Source organism: Syngnathus typhle, linkage group LG13 (genome assembly GCF_033458585.1).
Source record: "Syngnathus typhle isolate RoL2023-S1 ecotype Sweden linkage group LG13, RoL_Styp_1.0, whole genome shotgun sequence".
In the NCBI taxonomy this organism is placed as follows: Eukaryota; Metazoa; Chordata; class Actinopteri; order Syngnathiformes; family Syngnathidae; genus Syngnathus; species Syngnathus typhle.
In genome coordinates, this window is record NC_083750.1 from 8795998 (window position 1) to 8818751 (window position 22754).

General features: G+C 44.2%; 2 protein-coding genes across 4 annotated transcripts; both read left to right on the forward strand.

Moving 5' to 3' along the window:
- Positions 1-519: 519 nt before the first annotated feature.
- On the forward strand, positions 520-12397 carry klhl24a (kelch-like family member 24a). The gene is made up of 8 exons (XM_061295280.1): positions 520-767; positions 2741-2848; positions 3085-3929; positions 5559-5743; positions 7552-7670; positions 9917-10105; positions 10203-10391; positions 10448-12397. Exons 2-8 carry the CDS (start codon positions 2774-2776, stop codon positions 10646-10648), a joined length of 1803 nt encoding a protein of 600 aa, XP_061151264.1. The 5' UTR covers positions 520-767; positions 2741-2773; the 3' UTR covers positions 10649-12397.
- A 388-nt stretch (positions 12398-12785) lies between these two features.
- On the forward strand, positions 12786-22713 carry yeats2 (YEATS domain containing 2). 3 transcript variants are annotated; one of them, XM_061295777.1, is made up of 29 exons: positions 12786-12960; positions 13257-13372; positions 13480-13577; positions 13675-13767; positions 13860-14090; positions 14329-14447; positions 14679-14840; positions 16189-16300; positions 16381-16425; positions 16495-16663; positions 16735-16977; positions 17072-17239; positions 17560-17645; positions 17791-17979; positions 18061-18283; positions 18363-18521; positions 18993-19108; positions 19461-19607; positions 19758-19943; positions 20123-20453; positions 20514-20648; positions 20726-20870; positions 20942-21018; positions 21111-21190; positions 21555-21759; positions 21846-22078; positions 22167-22241; positions 22387-22460; positions 22517-22713. In XM_061295777.1, the coding sequence occupies exons 2-29, from the start codon at positions 13273-13275 to the stop codon at positions 22623-22625; spliced, it is 4110 nt and encodes a 1369-aa protein (XP_061151761.1). In that variant the 5' UTR covers positions 12786-12960; positions 13257-13272; the 3' UTR covers positions 22626-22713. The 3 variants fall into 3 exon arrangements, with proteins under 3 accessions (XP_061151761.1, XP_061151762.1, XP_061151763.1); XM_061295778.1 differs by having other exon boundaries at positions 19812-19943; XM_061295779.1 differs by lacking the exons at positions 21555-21759; positions 21846-22078; positions 22167-22241; positions 22387-22460; positions 22517-22713 and adding an exon at positions 21371-21544.
- Positions 22714-22754: the final 41 nt, after the last annotated feature.

Below are 22754 nucleotides of genomic sequence, written 5' to 3' on the forward strand. Positions count from 1 at the left end.
TTATAGAAGCCGCTTTTGTCAGTTGTGGTGGCAAAAACAATTTTAAGTGGGGGGTTTAAAAACATAATCGCGGACTAATTCGCAGAACTTGGAGAGGAACTCTCAGAAATATGTTGCAACGAGCTAAGGATGTTATGACGTCTTTTATTTGTTGCCAGGCTGGGCTCCTCCTACCCAGCTTTACCTGAAAAAAAATGGGATCATTATTTTTATAACTTCCCACTACTTCCATACCGCTGAAACACACGTCTCGTTGTTATAACAGGCTCTTTCAATCAGCGAAAATGGAAAAGTTTCGATTTTTATGTCTTGCCAATTTGTACTTTACTCGTGCAGTTTCTTCTTCGAAACTCGAGTTTGTTTGCAAACAAAAGCGAGCCACGTGGAGAATTTCGTTTACCTGGGAAGTGTAGTTTATGTGCAAGACAAAAAGCCGTGAAGGAATGATTAAATAAACTACATCACCCAGGATGCACCGCCGTCACCAGCTGAGTGGGCGCTCGGGGGAAGGAACTTTTTTTCTGTCAAGTATAAATAGCTTGTGTGTTTACAGTTAGCCAGATAGAGTCCTTTGTTAGTGGAATCGTACTAGTGTCATAATGTGCGGGCTGCGTAACAATCTACGCATTGTCCCATAATTCATCGTTGGGAGTTTAAAAAAATATATTTTCAGAAACGGTCTTTTTTTTCCCCTGAGGGCTTTTTTCCCCTCTTACCGCTTTTGTCTACTAACCAAGAAGGAAGCCTCAATCGGAAACCATTCTAAGGTAATAGTAGTTTTCTATAACCGATGGCGAGTTAATTTCAAATAATAACGGTCTTCCCCCTATCTAGGTTATATGACAGCTATTTTGGATATTTTCTAAGAGTTGGCTGACGGTCGCCGCGAGATACGTCCCCTTTGTTTACTACATGCGCACGTTTTCCTGTATTTCGAAGCATTGACTGGCATTTATAGAATATCTACTTGATGATGTATAGAACGCGAGTTATTCATCCAAATATTAAAACTGTTGTGGACATTTATAAAAAAAAAAGTATACTATTTTGAAACGCACACAACTTGAGTATTAATAAGTAAAATAGTTAATAATAGTCAGTTAGTAAAAAAAATCCTAGTAAAAACAGAAAAAATACAGACTACAATGTACTTAGGTGCACCGGAAAAAAATATAATACACTTATAACTAAACAAAATGCCCCCCCCCCCCCGCTCCTCCTAATGATATACAGTACATTGTTGCTAGCTTGCATTGTCTGAACTGCTATCAAATCAGCAGTTTCCCATTGCTTTGTTCAAGTGTGAAATGAGTCTCAAAAAGGTTACATTAGCAAACGACCAAATCTATTGCCAAAAATAAATTATATTGCTATTGTGATATAAACTGAATTGAGGTGTCATGTGTCACCAGATTTTAGTCAGGAGCCTTGTGGCCCAACCAGTCCAATTGTCTTGATGAGGTGCTTGTTCACATCCTAAAAGCAGGTTTATTTATTTACCTCGCACACTTGAAAAGCCTGTCAAAGTCTAAAAATAACTTGCAGTAAATGACCTCACTCCTGCAGCTGTCAATCTGTCAAACAGCTGCTTCTTTTTTTTATCAGGACATATTCCCACAGGAAGTTATATTCAGATTTGTGCAGAATTTCCTAATTGAAATGAATTTCATCACTTTTTATCCGTTGCAGGGTGCGGCCATTTTGCCACTCGCTGTCCACTGAAAATGACATTTCCATCTCTTGTCACAACCAATCACAGCTCAGCTTCAGAAAACCGGTGAGCCCTGATTGGTTGTGCCCTGAGACCGGAAACTGTGATGTCATTATCAGTCGACAGCAAGTGGCAAAATGGCCGCCCCCTGAGATGGTTAAAAACAAGTGGATTTTGCCTGTTTAATTCATATTCCGTAAAGAAAACATTCATCAGAACACAGTGTTTTGATTAATTGGGCTGCATTGAACAACATTTTACAAAAAAAAGTTTAAGGTTGACTTCCCCTATATTACAAAATTTTAATTTAAGTAAGGTAAATTTGTATTCAAACTTTCCAAATGTATCCTAATGATTTAATTTATCACATATGGCTTTTAAAAAACTCAATTAATGTTCAAACTATGTATACTGTTACAGTAGATTACAATAATAAATATTATTTAAGGAATAAAACTTCTGTCTTGATGTTGGTCTTTGGAAAGCCAAGTATTTTTTTGAGGTAGTACTACTTGGTATAAAAAGTTTGAAAAGTTGGAATCTCCAGCCTGTGTTGTATCAGTGTTTATGATGTGTTGTCCTGGCGAGGCCCCGCCCCCAGCGGTTCAAAACAAACCTGACTGACATGTGGGATAGTCCTTCCAACGGTTGCTCAACCTGTCTCCAGCCTCTTTGGCTCTTCCGCCTCACGGCGTCTATTGTGCTCCGGGGCACAACTGTTTCAGTGATGAGCTAGAGGAAGTGTCGACACATGCATATATAGATTTTAAACAGAAGGGTGTCTGTCATGTAACTGATGTAAAACATTTACAACACTTGTTTTTGCTCCAGTTATTCACAAGCTGAACTCCAAAAAGCCTCTTCAAACTGCCTATTTCTTGCAAATGTTCACCAATCTGTCTCTTTGGCTTTAAGTTGGCCTGCAATTGATTGGCAACCAGTCGACCTCATAAAAATGGATGGCCTCCTTTCCCAGCACATACAAGCACTCGGAAAGAAACCAAAACAAATGATGCGTGTTTTCTCCAGGTCATCTTGAGTCTCCTTTGAAACCCTGTCGCCATGGTGTTGATTCTGGGCAGACGGATGAACAGGGAGGACAACGGCATCAGAGACTCACCGGCTGTAAAACGAAAGGTGTGTGAGGAAAAAGTCAGCCATTTATGTTAATTGAGAAAAGCCCACTTGCCATTTAGCTTGTTGACATGTTGCTATGTGTAGCAAACAATGTCTTTGACGAATGAAGTTCTTCTTAGTAGTTACCACGTCTTTGCATTCATTTAACATTTTTTGCCAAATAAAATGGAGCCTTACTTGGCCAGACGAAAGGCGATTAAGTTGTTAAATGTCAATGCTAAATGTCGCTTCCTCAGGTATTTGAAGTGGACTCTAAGACACTGGCCAGCCAGGAAGTGTTAGACTTCTGCTCCGGCTCCTCGCACTCCGAGGGCATCCTGCAGGTGTTCAACGAGTTCCGCGACTGCCGCCTGTTCACCGACGTGGTCATCAGCGTGCAGGGCCGCGAGTTCCCCTGCCATCGGGCCGTGCTCTCGGCGTGCTCCTCCTACTTCCGAGCCATGTTCTGCAACGATCACCGCGAGAGCCGCGAGATGCTGGTGGAGATCAACGGCATTCTGGCCGAAGCCATGGAATCCTTCCTCGCTTACGTTTACACCGGCCGTGCCAAGATCACCACGGAGAATGTCCAGTTCCTCTTCGAGACCTCCAATCTCTTCCAGATCGCCACGTTACGTGACGCTTGCGCCAAATTCCTGGAGGACCAGCTGGACCCGTGCAACTGCCTGGGCATCCAGCGCTTTGCGGACGCTCACTCCCTCAAGCAGCTGGCCAGCCGTTGCCGCTGTTACGCTCTGGCCAATTTCTCCGAGGTGGCCCAGCACGAGGAGTTCCTTGACCTCCGCAAGGAAGAGCTGGAAGAGTACATCGACAGTGACGAGCTGTCCATTGGGAAGGAGGAGTTGGTGTTTGAGGCCGTGATGCGCTGGGTTTACCACAGTGTGGAGCAGCGCAAGCCCATGCTGAAGGCCTTGCTCCATCATGTGCGCCTGCCACTTTTGCACCCCAACTACTTTGTCCAGACGGTGGAAGGAGACCAGATCATCCAGAACGCTCCGGAGTGCTACCATCTCCTCCACGAAGCCAGGCGCTACCACGTGCTTGGAAATGAAATGATGTCTCCCAGAACCCGGCCGCGCAGGTACATTTTTGCCTCATTATTGCTAACGTGAAGTAAAACCGGTATGCACAGGGAAATTACACATTCAAACAAATCTTTGAATGGATTGATTGTTTGTTTGATGTGGGTACCCACGTTCCAAAAGCTAGAGTTGAACAATTAATCAGATTGACGTCGAGCCCAAGATGAAAACACTTTGGTTACAACTGGTTGGTGGTTGGTCTTATTTTTGTGCTATTGCGCGTGTGTGCGCGAGACAAAGAAACAGGGAGTGTTTCTTTGCCAAGTAAAGTGCGTCTGTGTTATGTAGCTCCTGTTTAAGTAGAAGTGATAAAGGAGGAAGTAGGGCATGTTGGTACAGTCGCTCGTTGAAAAAAATAGATTACATGAATTGACCCCAATGACCTGTTGTGTTGTGAAGTCACCGAGGCGGTGTGCTGTGTGTTGTCGCTGTATCCAGGCAGGTTTGTTATGAGCGGGAAGCAAAGCAGACAGTTGGTTTCCTCTTTCAGTTTGCCCCCAGGGGGATCAATTCACCTCTGCTCAAAATAGTTGATTGATTGAGAAGCTTCCAGAACATGAAAACAACATCACGTGAGCAAATGACACCAGCCACGCCTGGCTTAGACTGTCTCTTACATGTACTACATAATGATAACTTGCCTTCTCTCATATCACAACAAAGGGAAGCTGGACTTCTCCAATCCGCAGTTTGGAACATAACAACTATGTGATCATAGAAATAAAGTTGAAGTTTTGTTTTTGCTGAGATTGATAGAAGTGCCTGAAAACGAACTTTGCCTTAGAGATAAGTGAAGTGACGAATGCAGCAACGTCACCTCGGTCTTCCTTGTCGTAATAAATCCTTTAAAATGTTGCCGTAAGTGTGTGTGTGTTTGTACGCGTTATTCAGTGCCTTTGTCTTAAATGACCTAGCCAAAATATCCTTACTCCATGAAAACATAGCTACTTAAGCCTATGGTATATAGAATATATCCGACAAAGGAGCTTCCACACAAGTATCGTATTTTCCGGACTGTAAGGCGCACCTATAAATCTAAAATGTTCTCAAGAGCCGACAGTGCGCCTTATATATGGACCAAATTCCTAAATTTAAACTGGCCCGAAGCATTGTGTCATGAAATCAATCATAAGTGGGCCGCTGAAGACTATGAATCATGAATCAAAAAGACGATGGATCATTATTTTATGATTATAAAGTAATTTGTTACGTCTGAAGTTTAAATAAAAAAGATAAAATGGAGAATGATTCGGTTTGGATTAAAAATCTGACATGATGCATTAATGGTGCGCCTTATAGTCTGGCGCGCTTTTATATAAGGACAAAATTTGTCAAAAATGGGCCATTCATTGAAGGTGCCCCTTATAGTCCGGTGCGCCTTATAGTCCGGAAAATACGGTAAGCTAACAGGCTAGAATGTATTTGTAAATAAATCCTTGAATTCCCTTTAAGAGTCAATACAAACACGCTCCAGCTCACAATATCAACCACAACTTCACATAGCTTTGTTACAACCGCAGGACATTTGGCAGAGAGCCTTCAAATTCTTTATTCATGTAGCACCCTGGGCATATTTAATGAAAACTGTTGTTTGCATCTCTTCAACTCAAATATCTTCCTGTTTCTAGGTCAACTGGTTACTCGGAGGTGATTGTGGTGGTTGGCGGTTGCGAGAGAATAGGGGGCTTCAACCTGCCCTACACCGAGTGCTACGATCCAGTGACGGGGGAGTGGAAGTCGCTGGCCAAACTCCCCGAGTTCACTAAGTCGGAGTACGCCGTGTGCGCCCTCCGCAATGACATTCTCGTGTCAGGTAAGAGTCACTGGTGTCGTCACATAAGAAAATTTTTCAATTGTGGGTTTTCCAAATAGTAGGCATGAAACATTTCCACAGAAGTAGCTGCTCGAATTTCCGCAGGTTGTGCATTCCACATTCCATATAGAATTATTAATAAATAGGACATCTGGTTTCTTGGTTGCAATATTTTATCGTAGCCAGTAAATTCTCCCGGCCAAGTGACCATGTCTGCTTTCTGTCCAAGCTTCTTTTTTTTTTCCCCAATGAGTCCAAGGAAAATATGAGAGCAACATCTGGATGCACTCGGCAGGCTACTGTCGAGTCATCTTTAAGTCCGACATTTTTTTCTATCGGTCGAAAAGATCCGGTTCGCGTAGCCTACCCACATCGCTGATGGTGTTGTTTTGAAGCGTGGCTAGCAGTGCTAAAACAGGACGGGGGTGAAAAGAAATCCCTTTTATATGGCCCAGCTACATCTCTCTTGATTTGAAAGTTTGCCCTAAGTGAATATGTAAGCTAGATAAGCACATTACAACATTCATTTTTTTATTTCCGAGCCGAAATTTCTAAAGTTCAATGTTTTTCTTGTTCCATGTTTTTGGACTATAACTGTGGAGCTGATTATTATTTTTTTTTCCCCCAGGAATAAGTCGTGTTAAATGTTCTTCCAATTATAAGTCGTGCTCGAACATGCCCAGCACAAAAAAAAAAAAGCAGCAGTTGAGAAAGAGGGAAAAAAAAGAGGGGGGGGGGGGGAACCTGGTCTTTCCTTCAGTTAAGTGTGTCGTGTTTATGTTTTTTTTATTTTTTTTTATGAGCTTACTGCCAAGTCCTCACGTGTGCAATCTATCTACCCCCAAGAATCCGCCTGGAAAAGTAAACACATCCCTCCCCCCCGTCCGTCTCAAACACACACACACACACTCACACGTGCACGCTTTCCTTGACCCGTTTCCATCCAAAAAAAATTCCCTGCTTTGTTTTTCTATTTCCAACTTTACTCAAGTTCCTAACCTGCCCCACTCTGCCTGTTGCCCCCCCCTTGGGGACGGGGCTGGGGCGGGCTAGTTCATCCAGCACAGCTGCAGTAAGCTGTGGTCTTAAACAGCATGTGGCCCTGAATGTTTATCCAGAACTACTCGTGCTTTCCCCTCCAGGACAACAAGTCTTGACAACCACCGAATCGCTTCGAACCCACCGCGAGGGCGACCATTCGAATCGTTTTTGTTTGTCGTCGTCTACATTTGCCTAGCAGCCTCGCATAGCTCATACTTACAGTTTCCTCCTCAGGCGACGGGAATCATTATTTCATACTGTACGTATTCAAATTGAAGGTACAACTGCTCCTTGAGGATTATAAATTCTCGCACGAGGTTGCTGTGCGATAGTTAAGAGCAGTGATTAGCAGCGTGAGCAAAATGAACAACACCAAGTGAGTTTTTAAAAAGGAAAAAGCAATATGTATATCGTGTCTACTGATTTGTTGCACTTTTTTCAAAACTATTACGCAAGATTACAAGGGGCGCCTTTGTGGTAGTTCTCCCTCCACCGGCCTTGTGACTTTTATTCAAATTGTTCCAACTCATAAACCTTCAGGGTAGCAGGCTTGTTTGGCTCTTTGACTTTGTAAACAGCAGATAATTGATGACGGGACACATCTTGAATCACTTCATCATCTGTAACGTCACCAAAAACATTTGTCATTCATCGATATTTTTTTGCCTTCCAGAATTCAAAGTGTTAACCCGTAATAAAACAACTCATTTAAGAGACATTTATTATTTGGGCCATTTACTATTTTTCCGGATTTGTCTGTGCTTCAGGTGGTCGCATCAACAGCAGGGACGTGTGGATGTATAACTCGCAACTCAACCTGTGGATCAGAGTGGCGTCATTAAATAAAGGCCGCTGGAGACACAAGATGGGTGTCCTGCTGGGCAAGGTAAGCGTGCTGTCTTTGAACATATTTGCACAACGAGTCCTAGTTTAAAGCAGAGCTTTCAGACTACTTTTATAGTCGTGTCGTATAATGTCCGAGACGCGCCGTTGACACATGCTCCAGTTTATTATCTAAAACCGCAGACATACAAAAAGTTGCTTTTAAGCATCGGTGTCTTTGTGATTGACGGTAATGACCTCACCACTTCTCTTCAGGGACAAAAAGGAAGTTACTCTAAATTCCTGTCGCCTCTGTCGATAGCCTGCTTTTTGCTTATCAGGCGTGTTGGGCAATGAGGCCGTCTTGTTCCAAGCAGCAACACCGTGTCATCGCTTAATTGTGTTTGTCCTGCTCCAAAAAAGTGCCTTGGCAACTGCAATACTAGTTTGCACAATTTTCAGTTTCTTACATTTGTGACTAAAGCATTTTGACCCTCCATCTTGGCTATGCTATTTACGATCTCTCAAATCAAATAAGGATTGATATTTCAAGTTATGTCCGAAATAGTTCTCAAACTGGATCGTCGAGTCTTGCTTGTGCAGTATTTATTGGCACTGGCATTGCAACTCATGAGAGGTTCTAATTATCTGACAAAGACAACAGCAATTGATCAGATTGAATTAAATACGGGCTTGGATTCAGATTCAAGCTTTGTCTCCTTCAGTGTGCACAAGTTCACACACTTGTTTACTACATAGGCCACGGTACCATTTGATGGCCTCATTTTTTTAATTGTTTTTATTTTTTGCATGGTTTTCAAAGAACTGGACTGGCAGTGAATTGGCTAAAGTGCTCACACATACTTGCACACATAAATATTTCTCTCGGTCGACACATTCTTCTTACTCCCAGACGAGGTTCATGTCTGACTTCTTCCCGTGTCTGATGCACACGTGTGCTTTTCGCTTTTTTTTCCCCACTCTTTTTATGACTACACTTGTTTATCTCATTCGTGATGTGTTTCTGTTAACGCTATTATATTATTTGTGTGTTAGTTCCCATCATCCAATAAATGTTTGTGTTTGACTGTTCCCACATACAGCGAGATTCAGTTCCTTGTCAGTGGTTTCCTCATTCTATTTTCAGTTTCCCCTTGTACCGTAATTTCCCATTTTGAGCTGAAGCACGAATGGTCACATCATGAGAAGTATTTTTTTTTCCCCCCACGTTTGCTTTGGCAAAAATGTACCTTTGAGTACACTACAGAAGTTGGTACTGCAATTAACTCATCTTTTTGATGGAAGTGCACTCACACTTCTGTCCATATCTATGATCCTTGTTAGAGTTGCACAAAAATAGCTCTTGTCCCTGTCATGTCAGCACTCAGCTGTTCTTTTCCATCACGATTTGTATCAGTTGCTCATTGACTCTACTCTCTGGGACGGATTAATGGCATTTGTATTCACTTCAATGGGGAAAGATGATTTGAGATACAAATCAAAGTCCGGTGGGGGTCACTGCACCTTATTGATTGCTAGTCGCCACATATAAAGCAACTCATCCACGACCAGGCCTGGTTGTCGTTCCGTCGGGTTGGGAATGCAAATATCCACGTTCAACGTGCACGTCCTCCCTTTTCCCTCCTCCTTGGGATGTCTACCTCCCCCCCCCCCCTCCTCTCTCCTTGCCCCTTCTTGGTATTTGTTTTCACTGTATATTACTCGGAAGGATAAGAAGACATTACAATTGCATGAGACTTCCTGCATTATTTCTCATTTATAGAACATAAATCAATATTCCGTCGTATTGCAAATGAACTATTGCTAACGAATAATGAAAAATGAATATGAATAGTTCATTTTGCTAATAAACTAGTGTAACTATAACTAACACTATTGTGCAGGTGTACCTAATATTACGACCGTAACACCGCATCGCCCGTCTCTCAAATTTAGTTTTCCGGCCTTACCTCAGTGTTGATAGAGTTAGGGACACTCAAAGGATTGTGTCAACATTAAATAGTGGCTTAAGATGTCAAACGACATGCTGAATTACAAAGGTTAGTCAATAACAATGGCCCGTGGGCCGGAGTTTGCAGACGTCAAACAGAGGTTATGTTTTTAAAAACAGTGCGTCATTTCTTTTCCTCTCCGCACTAGATGGACTGGTTCTCTTTGTGCTGATGTGCAATCATGTTCACCTTTATAATTAGACGTGCCGTTTACTGTTCATTGGAAAAGTGCACGTAAGCGCCGACTCCAAAGTTTTTAGTATGCCACTCACCTATTCGCTTTGTATGGATATTCCAGGTTTACGCTGTGGGTGGCTACGACGGCCAAAGCCGCCTGAGCAGCGTGGAGTGTTATGATTCCTTCTCAAACCGCTGGACAGAGGTGGCGCCCTTGAAGGAGGCGGTGAGCTCGCCGGCCGTGGCCAGCTGCGCCGGCAAGCTCTTCGTGATAGGAGGAGGGCCTGACGACAATACCTGTTCAGACAAGGTGGGAAACAGATGTCGTCCTTAAACACACATTGGACAAATAGTGATGACAGCTGGGGTGGCGTCAGCAGTGAAAACATTTCATCCTCATGTCACAGGTCCAGTGCTACGATCCAGAGAGCGACACTTGGCTCCTCCGCGCCAACATCCCCATCGCCAAGCGCTGCATCACAGCCGTGTCGCTCAACAACCTCGTGTACGTGTGCGGCGGTCTCACCAAGTCCCTCTTCTGCTACGACCCCGTGGAGGACTACTGGATCCATGTGGTGCATACTTTTGGAAAACAGGTAGGAGATTTTTGTCACATTTAAGAAAACTCCAAGGTCTCATGTTCCGCTCGTAGGAGAGCTGCGGCATGTCGGTTTGCAACGGGAAGATCTTCATCCTGGGCGGCCGAGGCGAAAACGGCGAAGCCACCGACACCATCATTTGTTATGACCCGGCCACAGGCATCATCACAGGGGTGGCTGCTATGCCACGTTGCATCTCCTACCACGGCTGCGTAACCATTCATCGCTTCAACGACAAGTATCACAGGCCATGAGCGGAAACACGCATGCACTTCCCATGTTTGAATGCATCAACACACACTTTATTGCAAGCATGATTCAGTTAATTTATTTTCTCACGGCATCATGTAGCAACACTCATCGCGGTGCTGTGAACACTTTATTAGATAATCGGATAAAATCATCGGTCAAACACGCAACGGGATTTCTAGGAAGTGACCCAAGTACGTCCAAATAATGGCACATTAGTTTTTTTTTTTTTTACCTACTTTACAGGGTGTCTAAAATGTCACTATACACTTCCAAATCTCTATTTTCTCCCTTTTTCTTTTCAGTTATCATTCAAACAGATGAGAGGCTAACAGCAATCGAGCGCTTAGATTTAATAAAAATAATATTGTCGTATAATTGGACAGCTTGATCAAATATGTTCCAAATCTGAAATGCTTCCCTTCATCTCGCTTTTCCGTTCATTCAATTGAACTCTTTCCACTTCCTATTTTTTGAAGCTTTATTTTGCAATGCTATCATTTATATTAATCACATTACTGGTATTGTTATTGTATAATATAAGTTATAAGTGCGTGCATGTTTTTTTTTATACAAAGTTATTGTGTACACATTTAGCCATGTGCATTGTGATTGCGTCATAGTATAGCGGGCATGTGGGTGGTGGTGTAGATGTAGTGGGAGATGTTTTGGTAGACCGAACCTCCCTTATTCGAGTCTGCTCTGAATAGAACGGTTGATGTGCGCGCAACATTTCCGACGTAGTTTGGATGGTGTCAGCTCGCTCAGTGTTAACCAATGCTGCTTACACCTTTCCATTAAAAGACACAAGATGTAACTCGGGTTAACCGTAGATACCTCCGTGTATGTTTGTGGGTTTGCGAGAGGGAGGATATGTTTGAAGCACTAGCCCTGACTAGAGGTCAGTAAAAGTTTTTGTTCCTTTTTTTTTTTTTTACAATCGATATTGATAGAAAAGCTGTGCTGTGAATTTTTTGTTTTTTCTTGCAATATATTCTTTTGTTTCTGAGAGCCCCAATTGTGCACTTTGACAGAATAATGTTAAATAGATGAGTTGAGCTTTTTTTTTTCTGTATTGGTAAACAGTTATTTGCTTTCACATGACGTGGAGGAGATTGTGTAGTGCGCCGCTGTTTGGCCACGCAATGTAACAATTCAGATTTGACAACACAGACACGAGAGGGCAAAGTTCACTTGGGGAAAGATTAGAAAGATGTGAGAGCTTTGCCTTCGCTTGTGTTCAGCATTTTTTTTTTATAATTTAAGAAGACATGGATATAACAATCCATCAATTAGTTTTTCTCAAACGGACGTCAATTTCACCGAATATTTAAATCAATGCGATAACATGTTGAATTGGGTTCCATTTGAATTGTTTTCTATTTTGAGATTTACACACATTTGCTTTAATAATATTTACATTCATTTTGTGGTTTTATTTTGTAATGGGATTGTGTGTTTTTCACTACATGTGCAAAAGGTATCAAGATCCGAACTATTTTCTGAAAGAAAATTAGTTTGATATGACGGTAGAAACCAACTTGGGTTAATTGGATGTGATCATCTTGTCTGGGATAAAGTGCCTTTAAAAGAATAAACCAGCAGGGGAATATTGATTTTCTTTTTATATGAACCATTACAAATGTATGTTTGATGTTATATTTTACGATGCTGTTTGTTAGGATTTAAGATGTTTTTGTAATGGTTGACTTGTGTACTATATCAATAAAGTTTTTTCTTTCTCTACAAAATAATTTGCTTTCTTATTACTGCTATATAATTGTAAGATTAAATTAGGACAATCAGAGACATCCAACCCCAATCAAAGAAAAACAGTCAATACAGAATTTATCGCAAAAGCAAGCAATTTAAGCCATAGAATATGAAATTATTTCAAATCAATAGATAATGCATTACTTTATTATTTGATGATTCAATGATTTAAATAACTTGTGTAGCTGAGGTTACACAAGACATCATTAGTTTTACAAAGAATAGCTGTAACTCTTGCTTTTAACATTTTATATATTTGGTTTTCAACAAACTGTCATTAATGATCACCAATAAACTTTGTATTATATCCCTTTTTAAATACAGTGGCACAGCATTTGTACAACAGTGACTCCTAGTGGACGATCTAACGAACTCCCAAGGCTAGCTATCTGCAATTTAGCTTTCTTGTCCACATCGAGATTTAGCAATTTCCCCCAATACGAGTGTGAAAGATGCGAATTATAACAGTTAAACGTCCCCGCAGCCACTGAATAAGACCTAACGCGCCGTAAAGGAACCTTCCTCCCCACAAAAAGGCTTTCTAGTAAGTTTATATCGTAGCTTACAACGCGCCTATATCGTAAAACGCCGTGCTAGCTTTCGCTACCCTGCTAGCGCCCCGTTGCTACCTGCTCGAGCAACAAGAACCTTATTGCCCAACTTTGGGCTTATAAGACATAAAAATCACGAGTTACGTTAACGTTTACATGTGCCTTTGTGTACAATTCGTCGTGGATGTCAATTGAATCGAAACTAAACACGTGTAACATTTAAGGGGCACCGGTATGGTCGGTTTTAAATGAAGTGACCTCGTGTTTTGTTTTGATTTTGTTTCCTCAGGAGATAAAAAAAAATCATGTCAGGAATTAAAAGGAAAATAGAAGATGGTGATCCCGACTATGAGGACGTTGCACTAGTCCAAAATAGTAAACGAAACAAAGCTGCAGAGTTAAATGGTAAGTCCTTGAGCACTGAACACCTGACTTAAGTCATGCAAAATGTCTTGAGTAATATCGCTGTGGTTGCATTTAGTATATAAAGGTTCTCCGTCTTCCTTTAATAGCTCGAGATGCAACAGTCCAGAAAATAGAAGCCATAATCACTGAGCAGTTTTCTTTGGAGATGAAGAACAAAGAGCATGAAATAGATATTATCAGTCAGGTATATTGTATTATTGTTGTGTTGTTTTGTCACGTCTCTATCTCTCCCTGTCCTCTGCACAATGTTTACATTTATTACTTGAATTTGAAAAATTCAGCGACTCAATGAAGCCCGAAGGATGATGGATAAGTTGAGAGCGTGCATAGTGGCAAATTTCTATGCCACTGCTGGAATGACAAAGCTCCAGGAGGTAATTTCCTCAAATTTTAAAATTCAAACCGCAAATAACGGTGTGGTCTTTTTTTTTTTTTTACCCATGAACGTCGTTGTGTATTCTTGCAGAGTTCCAAGAGTGACCCCGCAGCGCTGAACCATCCAGCCATCCGCAGATTCCTGGAGTTTCCCTCTCGTTCGTCCTCCCCCCTCAACCAGGGTTCCGAGACGCCTTCGTTGGCCCAGTCTGAGTCCGAGTCCCTCTCGCAGCATGGAGACACAACTGACAAAGATATCGAGGGAGTGTGGAGGGATGACAGTGACAGGCTTGAGCGGAGACCCGGTCGCAACACTGGAAAGGTGGACCCAATTACTTCCGTGGATTTGGTGTATTTTTATTTTGTGATGGTTTAAGACGAAAGTTGCATCAATCTAAAGCGGTGAATCCCAATCAGAGTAGAAATTAGTTTATCAGAAAATATTATTGTTTCAATATATGGTGTTTTCTTTTTGGGGACATTTTTTCCATGTAAAATGTTTTGGAAACCTGTTTTTCTTCATTTATTTGATCGCATTTTTACTTTATTATTTCTTCCAGGACACATTTGGTGTGTCAACTATGCTGGGAAATGAGCAGAGAGTGACCTGCCACACAAGTGGAGATGAGTCCTCCAGACTCTATGCAAAGAAGACAATCGTTGTGGGAAACGTTTCCAAGTATGTCACGTGCTCAACGAACCACTCTGTTAATTGATCAGCTTACAACTTTCCATTTCTGATCCCATCTCCGAAACGGTACCACGTGCTCACATTGGCCCTCAATTGAATTATAACCATCATGGATATTTAAAAAAGCCTGGCTTTTTTTTGCATGGGTGTGTAGACTTTTTATAGCCACTTTATGTATGACCTAGTTTGACTCGATTTTTTTTCTCCTTCTCCCTTTAGATATATCCCTCCCGATAAACGGGAGGAGAACGACCAGTCGACTCACAAGTGGATGGTGTACGTCAGGGGCTCCAGGAAGGAGCCCAGCATTGACCACTTTGTCAAGAAAGTCTGGTTCTTCCTGCACCCCAGCTATAAACCCAATGACCTGGTGGAAGTCAGGTTTGTGCCAATCTGTCTGACTACGGGCGACATTGTGTTTACTTCCACCCTTAAATCCTTATTCCAGATTATTAGTTTGCCCCAACCCTTTTTAACTAGCAACTAGCTTCTTATTAAGATGATACATAAAATACGACCTGCTGTCGAAAAAAAAAATACATCAGCCGAAACATGACGTTTAATTGAAAGGTTTTGGTTACAGTTCCGTATTTTCCCCCTTTTCGTAAATATGTGATGTCACACAGTGACTCTGTTCAGTATGACTAAGCGGGCACACCTACTCGCGCACACCTTGTGCAGCCAGTCATCGAGAAATAACATGCACATTTCAGGCAGGTCTAAACTGAAATGACGGAGGTTTGTAACAGATTTGTGTTGCCCACAAACAATCAGGTGTCAAACGCTATCGGAGTTGTTCCATACGAGCCCGCTCGCCGCACTGAAATTCATTCCGTTTTATATACATAGTAGAACAAACTGGAAGTCATCAGCGTTATAAATCAGACTATCTTGACTTTGGTGGGTCTATTGTAGTAAAAAGAAAAAAGAAAAAAAAAAGATTTATTATTCCGAAGCACTCCTTCTTTCAGAAACTGGTGAGTCACCAGTGGACAAACATGTCAAATAACCACTCCCTTTCACATGTATCCCTCCGAGGTTCAATCTCTTGGTAACAATGGCTAAAAGTTCCAAATGGAAAGCAGTGAGTCACGTAAAACAAAGCAGTAATTATTTTAGAAGACAAATGATTACGTTCTGGCTTTGTCATATTACACCAGAGATGCTTTTTGCATGAATAGGACACTGCGGGCTTTGCTGTGTGTCCTTGTCATCTGTTTCAGATAAACTAACCCAAACTTTGGAATGAGTACTCACAGTTTTGTCTTGTGTCTTTATGAAAAATATTTTTTTAAATATCATGTGAATTCTTAGGCGACGTACTGTACCATCGTTACACACGATGGCCGAGGATTTCATCGTGCACGTGGCTTTTTAATAATTATTTTCTCTGTCAGCAGTCTAAATCCGTCTGGACCGTTCAGCTGATAAGGTTTTTGCGTCGCTATGGCAACGGGTCACATAAGCTCTACCGTCTCGTTGCAGTTTTCTTTCCCGTGCCGTGCTCCCTCTCGGCATCATTGCGGAAAATAGCATGTGCATACCGTAAAGTAATCACTAACGAAAAACAAACATGATTAACAAACTGTATTCGATACTCAAATTTAAAATTGTGAGATTCCTTGCTGGGAGCTTTCGTATTTTTCCCCTTTGCGAGGCATCGTCAGGAGTAAACTTGAGTTTCTACAGATGTATGCATTTGAATGATGGATTTTGCTTCTCTTCTCAGCGAGCCTCCGTTTCATTTAACCCGTCGCGGGTGGGGCGAGTTTCCTGTAAGGATCCAGATCCACTTTAAAGACCATCGCAACAAACGCGTCGACATTATCCATCAGCTGAAGGTCAGACCATAGCATACTTTAAATTCACAAAAGAGATTTCTTCAGTGGGACGATCGCCATGGTGTTTTATCTTCCTGCAGCTTGACCGAACTTACACTGGGCTGCAAACACTTGGTGCAGAGACGGTAAGGTATTTTGAAAAAAATATATATTTTATTTACTTTTTTTTTTATTCAGACAGTCTTTTGTTCCAGGTGGTGGATGTTGAGCTCCAAAGGAATTCTCTTGGCGAGGAATACATCTTGAAGCCATCTTCATCCAAGCTGGCCCACAGAGCAAGCAGCCCAATGACGGTCACCTCAACCGCTCAGCCTTGCGGACAATCCAGTTCGCCCATTCCGTACGAGTCCAGTTTCGACAAAGGTAAACCCAAACGAACATTTATTCACATTTTCCAAAGGCTGTAAAAATAGAAACTTTTAACTTTGGCCCAGGTTCGATCAAAGCAGAGGCGGGTCGGTCAACAGGGGCTCACCGCTCGGTTCTCACAGCGAGCGAACGCACGCCGACACGACCGAAAGCCAGTGACAGGATCACTCTGGGTTGCCACGGTAACTCGGCCTTCCAGCCCATAACAGCAAGCTGCAAGATTGTTCCCCAAGGACAACCGCCTAGCCCCGCCGAGTCCCCCGGGAAGACGTTTAAACCGATAACGATGAGCTGCAAAATTGTCTCAGGTATGTCACCTTGTAATTCACTTCCATTGATAAGTCCACTTAGTCATTAATAACGTATATTTAAAAAAATTTAATTTCGCTCTCCCTCGCACAGGTTCTCCAATATCTACGCCAAGCCACTCACCGCTGCCTCGCACGCCCAACTCCTCCACCCCTGTTCCCAGCAAACAGAGTTCGTCCTCGGTGCTCAACAACCCTTACGTCATCATGGACAAGCCGGGTCAAGTGACCGGTGCGGCGTCCTCGTCGGCCGCCTCCGCAGGTAAGCTCTCCGCTTCCCACGTGAACCTGCCCAGGCGGTGTCTGGGCCTCCCACGTAGAAAGTTAAAAATGGCGGATGTGCTAGTGTGGTCTAAAGCAGAACATGATAAATAGCTACTACCCTCCAGTGTATCCCTTTTTTTTTCTCCTCTTTTCCATTTTTCACCAACGCACATTTTGACTGCAAGCAGTCCCACGGTGAGAAATAATAACACCCACTCAAAGATGCTCTACCAGGAAAAATCTTTGAAGAAGATATCAAGAACTGGATTCTATGACATCCCTCCCATGACTTCCTATGTTTTATGTTTTTCTCCACAGGAAGTCCCTCGGCCAAACAATCTGCTGGAACCCGCTCTCCAGCTCCCAAAATTCACACAAGCACCCTCCTCTCATCTGGAATGAAAGTGAGTCGAATATTGATTGTTTGAAGAGTAACCTTCAATTCCCACATTCAGTTGTAAAAGAGTGTCTGCAGGTTCTGGGCTGTCAAATTTGCAACCTGTCTTAACGGGTTGACCGAAATGGTTTCCGTCATGCGTTTGTTTGCAGGTTATTATTAAGCAAGAGCCAGGGGAAGTCTCAACACATCAGCAGCAGCAGCAGCAGATGGCTTCGACAGTCTCTACCCAACCAGCTGCCACAGCGTCGCATCAATTGGTTTCAGTCAAAGGAGGACACATGATCTCCATGTCAGCTCAGAAACAGGCGGGAGCGGCATCTGGGGCTGCAACAAACAAGGTCAGCTTGTCTGACAATGCCATTTGTCTGTTCAAAGGGAAATCACTCACAGAAAGGTTTGGGTGTCATGTCCGTTGCTAGATGTTAGGTATTCCAGTGAGTTCCACGCTCCAGTCTGCGGTCAAACAGGTGGCCATCAGCAGCGGGCAGATTCTGGTGGCCAAGGGCAGTCCGTCTGTCTCTAAGGTGGTGGGTGGGAAGCAGGTTTTGGCTCAGGGGGTCGCAAAAGCCATCGTCAGCGGAACCACTGGCATCTCTGGTCAGCCGGCTACGGCCAAGCCAGGTTCAAGTGGCAAGACTGGAGGTCAGAGGTCACTCAAAAATCCCCTCTGCGGTTTCTTAAAGTACGTTTGAGTCATCCTCCGTATGTATTTTGCACGCAGTGATGGCCACTCTTCAACTGCCCGCCAACAATCTGGCGAATCTTGCCAACTTGCCGCCGGGCACCAAGCTCTACCTGACCACCAACAGCAAGAATCCCTCAGGGAAGGGCAAGCTGCTTCTCATCCCGCAGGGAGCCATCCTCCGAGCCTCCAATGCAGGTTAGACACCTTGTCCTATTTTTTTGCAACAGCATCATGAACATCGCCTCAGTCGTTTGGTTCCTCTCATTCTCACACTTGCGATGACGACCATTCAAAACTGCCGAGTCAGGGTTTTCGCTCAGGGCCAAAAGCAATTTGCCCTGACATTTCCTCCTCCCTTGACGGAAATAAGTCACCGTTAGTTCAAGTTAGGCAAGTTATCCAACATCATGAATGACTACCACTTCTATTTGAGTTTGGTGGCAGTTCCAGATTGGGATAAGTTTTCTTATCCTCTGGACTTGGGAGTCATTTGCGGTCATCTGTTCTTTCACATTGCAAGCTCGAGGCTTCCCTCCGCTCCCCGCACGTTGATTGTCAGATTCCGTTGGAATTGTTTTGAAATGGCTCAAATGATTGTTTCGGATGAAAAGTAACGGGGAAAATATTTGTTGAGATTTGCGCCTGGTGTGCTCCCGTCCAATTCAGGTCAGCAGTCTCAGAGCAGCTCATCAGCGGGCGCTCCGACGTCCTCCGCGTCCTCATCCAGCAGTTTGCCTTCCAACCTTTCGTACACTTCTTACATCCTCAAACAGACTCCTCAGGTGGGTACAAACTCGACAGTGCTATTTGATTCTATATTTCATTCAAACCTGTTGGGACACTGAGTCTCTGAACGTCGGCCATCTTTCACATATTGCAGGTAGGGATGCGCTTTTTATACAGTGGCAGGACATGCAACATTCATCTCCGTCCTCTCAGACATTTTATTCTAGTCCATAAATGGAGACTTTCTAAATCCTTCAAGAAGCACTTCTGCCGTTTTTAGAACAGCGCTACCTCTGAATCCATAGTTCGCGGAGCTCAAGACTGCTATTTCTTCAGTCAGTGTATGACTTATTGATAATGAAACGATTCAGTGTTATTGATGGCTCTGCATCCCATGTTTATTTTTAGGGCACTTTTCTTGTGGGCCAGCCATCACAAGGCTCAGGGAAGCAGGGGAATTCTGGTGTGGCAGCGCACGCCACGTCATCTCCATCCACCGCTCCTCAGCAGGCCATTCGGGTCACAGCCGGACAGAAGGCTGCTATTTTGGCTCAGGTAGGAAACTCTTGGCTGTATCTAGCTTTCTTTTTTTATTCAACTGATCTCGGATTAGTCCTCAGTGCTGCCTCTTGACAACACAACAATGACTAAAAACAAGAAAAAAAATCTGACGGCGTATCAAATGTCTGTTACGACACACGTTAGATGGTTGGCAGTTCCCAGGGCGCTCAAGTGAAATTGTCAGATGGCTCTGTGAAGACAGTGACAGCGGCAGGCCACTTGTCCAAGTCGGGAATGACTACATTGAGAATGACCGGCGGAGTCATCACTGCCACCAGCGCCGCTCCCAGCTCAGTCAGCACTGCGACAACTGGCAACCAGCAGCAGCAGGTTAGTTTTGTGAGTCGTTTCCTTTAGTCCACATTCCCCAGAAGAAAAAGCAAATATGACCAAGCTGCTATTTGTCATATTAAATTTGTTAATAAAACGACGCAAAAAAAATGGTCATTTGTTAAAATATGACTTGAGCCATTGTCCTAATGAACTGCCACGTACTGTGATGGATGCAGGCGTCCGATGGTGGGAAGTCTGCCTCCCAGTACCACTCCCTTCTGATGGCAGCCAATCAAGCAGCGGTGATTAGTGCGGCTAAGAGCGCCAGTGCCGCAGGAGGCGGCAGTTTGACCAAGACCGCCATGGCCACCTTGGTCAAAGGTGCCGCCAACTCTGCCGCAATGGCCAAAAGTGCCAAGGGCGTCGCCGGCGTGCCTGTCGTCGGCACGGCCAAAGGTGCGAGCGTGGTGCCTAAAAGCGGTAGTACGTCACTGGTCACGGCAGCATCGCTAGTTAGTGGGACGACCGCGCCGGCGGGGGGAGGAAAGACCGCTTCGACCGTATCAGGTAGGCTGAAACGAGCTCACTGAATAAGATCATGTTGAGAGCTATTCCCGTCCAAAACAGGCATGCTGAAAATCCACTCTGGAGGCTCCAACTCACAGCAGACAGTCTTGACTATCCCTGCTAACCAGCTCAAGCAGTTGGCGGTGTCCAGTGGCTCAGGAGCAATGCAGACCATACTCATGCCTCTTGGCAAAGGTACAATTGCATTGGACTTACCTGCTTCCACAAAATGATCGGAGCAGTAGGTGACTCTTGCTTCTCCATTGCCACAGTGAAGACGGAGCCCGGTGCCGGCACAGCTGTCACAGCCGGTCCGTCGCCCCCGGCAACCGCCTCCATCCCTACATCTGTCCACGATCCGTCTACCACGGTCAAACAGGAGCAAGGCGCCGATCATCTTCTGCATGACCTCATCAAGTACGCTGCTTCTCTTACACTCACTCAAGAATCTTTGTGCATGAGTCAATAATGAATTGTGCTTTCTTCAGCACGGAATACATAGAGACCATGATGCAGCTGTTGACGGCTGTGGTGAAGAAGTTCCCGCTCATCGTGCCAGATAAGTGTAAGGGAGCGTCGCATTTGGCTGAATTGGACGCTACAGACGAAAAAAATCATTTGAGTTGACACGCGAGTCTGATGTTTCTTCCCCTTTAGCTGAAGACTCGCATCCATTCTGTGCCTCTTCAACAGAACAGTATTATTCTTGGAATATTGGAAAACGCAGGGCGTCAGAGGTCAGTTTTCAGTTATTTTGCGCTGTTGAATTAAAACAATAATTTTTTTTGTGGGGGGGGGGGCTGAAATGGCATTTCCATTCATTTCATTGGCATTGCAGTTTTGAGTAAAGAGCATGTTCATGAAACAAAATGTCGATCTATTCTTAAGGCAACACTTGCTTATTTGTTTTACTCTAGGCAGCACACCCTGAGTCAGCTAGATTTCTGCTTGCCTCATTTCCTCACATCTCCTCAGATGTGTATCCCTGCCTCATCTCATCTCCTCTTAATTGAATCATCCATCCTGTAGCACGCTCTGCCCCGAGTAGGGACATTTTGAAGTCCAGTTGGAAAAAAGATGTACACGTATGTTTACTTGTAGCTTCAGCGAGCGGTGGCTGTCAAGCGGGCCATCCAGAACGTGTTGGATCACTCGCCTGGCCTCCAGGCGCTGACGCCCCCAAAGACCAGAGAGGTAGTTCAGTGGTGTCGACAGAGGGGCTACACCCCGCCAGACCCCGAACCGCAGCACAGGAACGACGACGAGTCCATCGAGGACGTCCTCACGCAGATTGACAGCGAGCCAGGTATGTGTGTGTGCGCCTGCAATGTATTGTAAAGCAGATGTCCCCATGTTCGCCAGCTGTTGAGAGCGTTTTGAATCCATCCACAGAGTGTCCCACCACGCTGAGCAGCAGTGACGAGTTGTTGCTGCGGCTGGAGCAGATGCAAGCTCTGCTGAAGACCGAACCGGAGGATGCAGACGACGAGATCGTAGACATCGTCACCGTGACACCGCCGACCAAAGTCAAGGTCAAAGAGGAGGAGCAGGAGGCCGACACAGAGCCCAAGTTCTTGGTGGGGCCTTGCTTGGCGGCCCAATTTGTCAATGAAGCAGCTCAGCAGGTTAGGAGCATCTTGAATTGACAACAATGGATGAAGAGACCTGATTCGACAGGGAATGGTTTTTAATGCTTGAATTTGTCTCTCGCAGATCGGGATCACCTTCCAGCCAGTGGAAGTGGAGAAGAGCATTTTTGCTCCGGTGATTGAAGACATGATTGTGAAGGTCAGTCAGTCACACGTTAGTGCAGAGCCTGCCTTTCTCCTGCTCGGAGCGGAAGAGATGAATTATACAGGATGCCCTCACCCGTACCGCGCAGAGTTGTGTGTTTGTTCTTCTCGTGGCTAAAATGTGCGCGTGTGCGCTGCAGGCAACGGAGCAGTTGGCCAGCGACATCCTGAGAGAAGCTCTGGCCGGTGCCTTCGCTAAATCCCCTCACAACAGGTCAGTTTGAATCTTCTCGCATGTTGCACGTATTATGCTCAATAGCGTTTTCCCAGGGCTCCGAGAGAAATCACAGCCATGAACATCCACCAAGCCATCTGTAGCATCCCAACCTGTGACTTCCTCACCAACGCGCACATGGGCTACCTGCCCAAGGACAACTGAGGCCAGACAGCAAGACGGCAGGTACCGAACAAACACTGAGAACGGGGACGAAGTACCCCGGATCCACATTCCCTCCCCCCCTCCCTCCTGCCAGAAAGGTCCTCCTCCTCTCTCTCCCTTGATGATCTC

Bases quoted from the DNA above. Each gene is read 5' to 3' on its own strand.
- yeats2 (XM_061295777.1), top strand. From the start codon at position 13,273: ATGTCAGGAATTAAAAGGAAAATAGAAGATGGTGATCCCGACTATGAG. The intron at 20,649-20,725 runs GTACAATTGCAT...CCATTGCCACAG, and splicing joins ACTCATGCCTCTTGGCAAAG to TGAAGACGGAGCCCGGTGCC. The intron at 20,871-20,941 runs GTACGCTGCTTC...TGCTTTCTTCAG, and splicing joins CTTCTGCATGACCTCATCAA to CACGGAATACATAGAGACCA.
- klhl24a (XM_061295280.1), top strand. From the start codon at position 2,774: ATGGTGTTGATTCTGGGCAGACGGATGAACAGGGAGGACAACGGCATC. The intron at 3,930-5,558 runs GTACATTTTTGC...TCCTGTTTCTAG, and splicing joins CCCAGAACCCGGCCGCGCAG to GTCAACTGGTTACTCGGAGG. The intron at 10,106-10,202 runs GTGGGAAACAGA...CTCATGTCACAG, and splicing joins ACAATACCTGTTCAGACAAG to GTCCAGTGCTACGATCCAGA.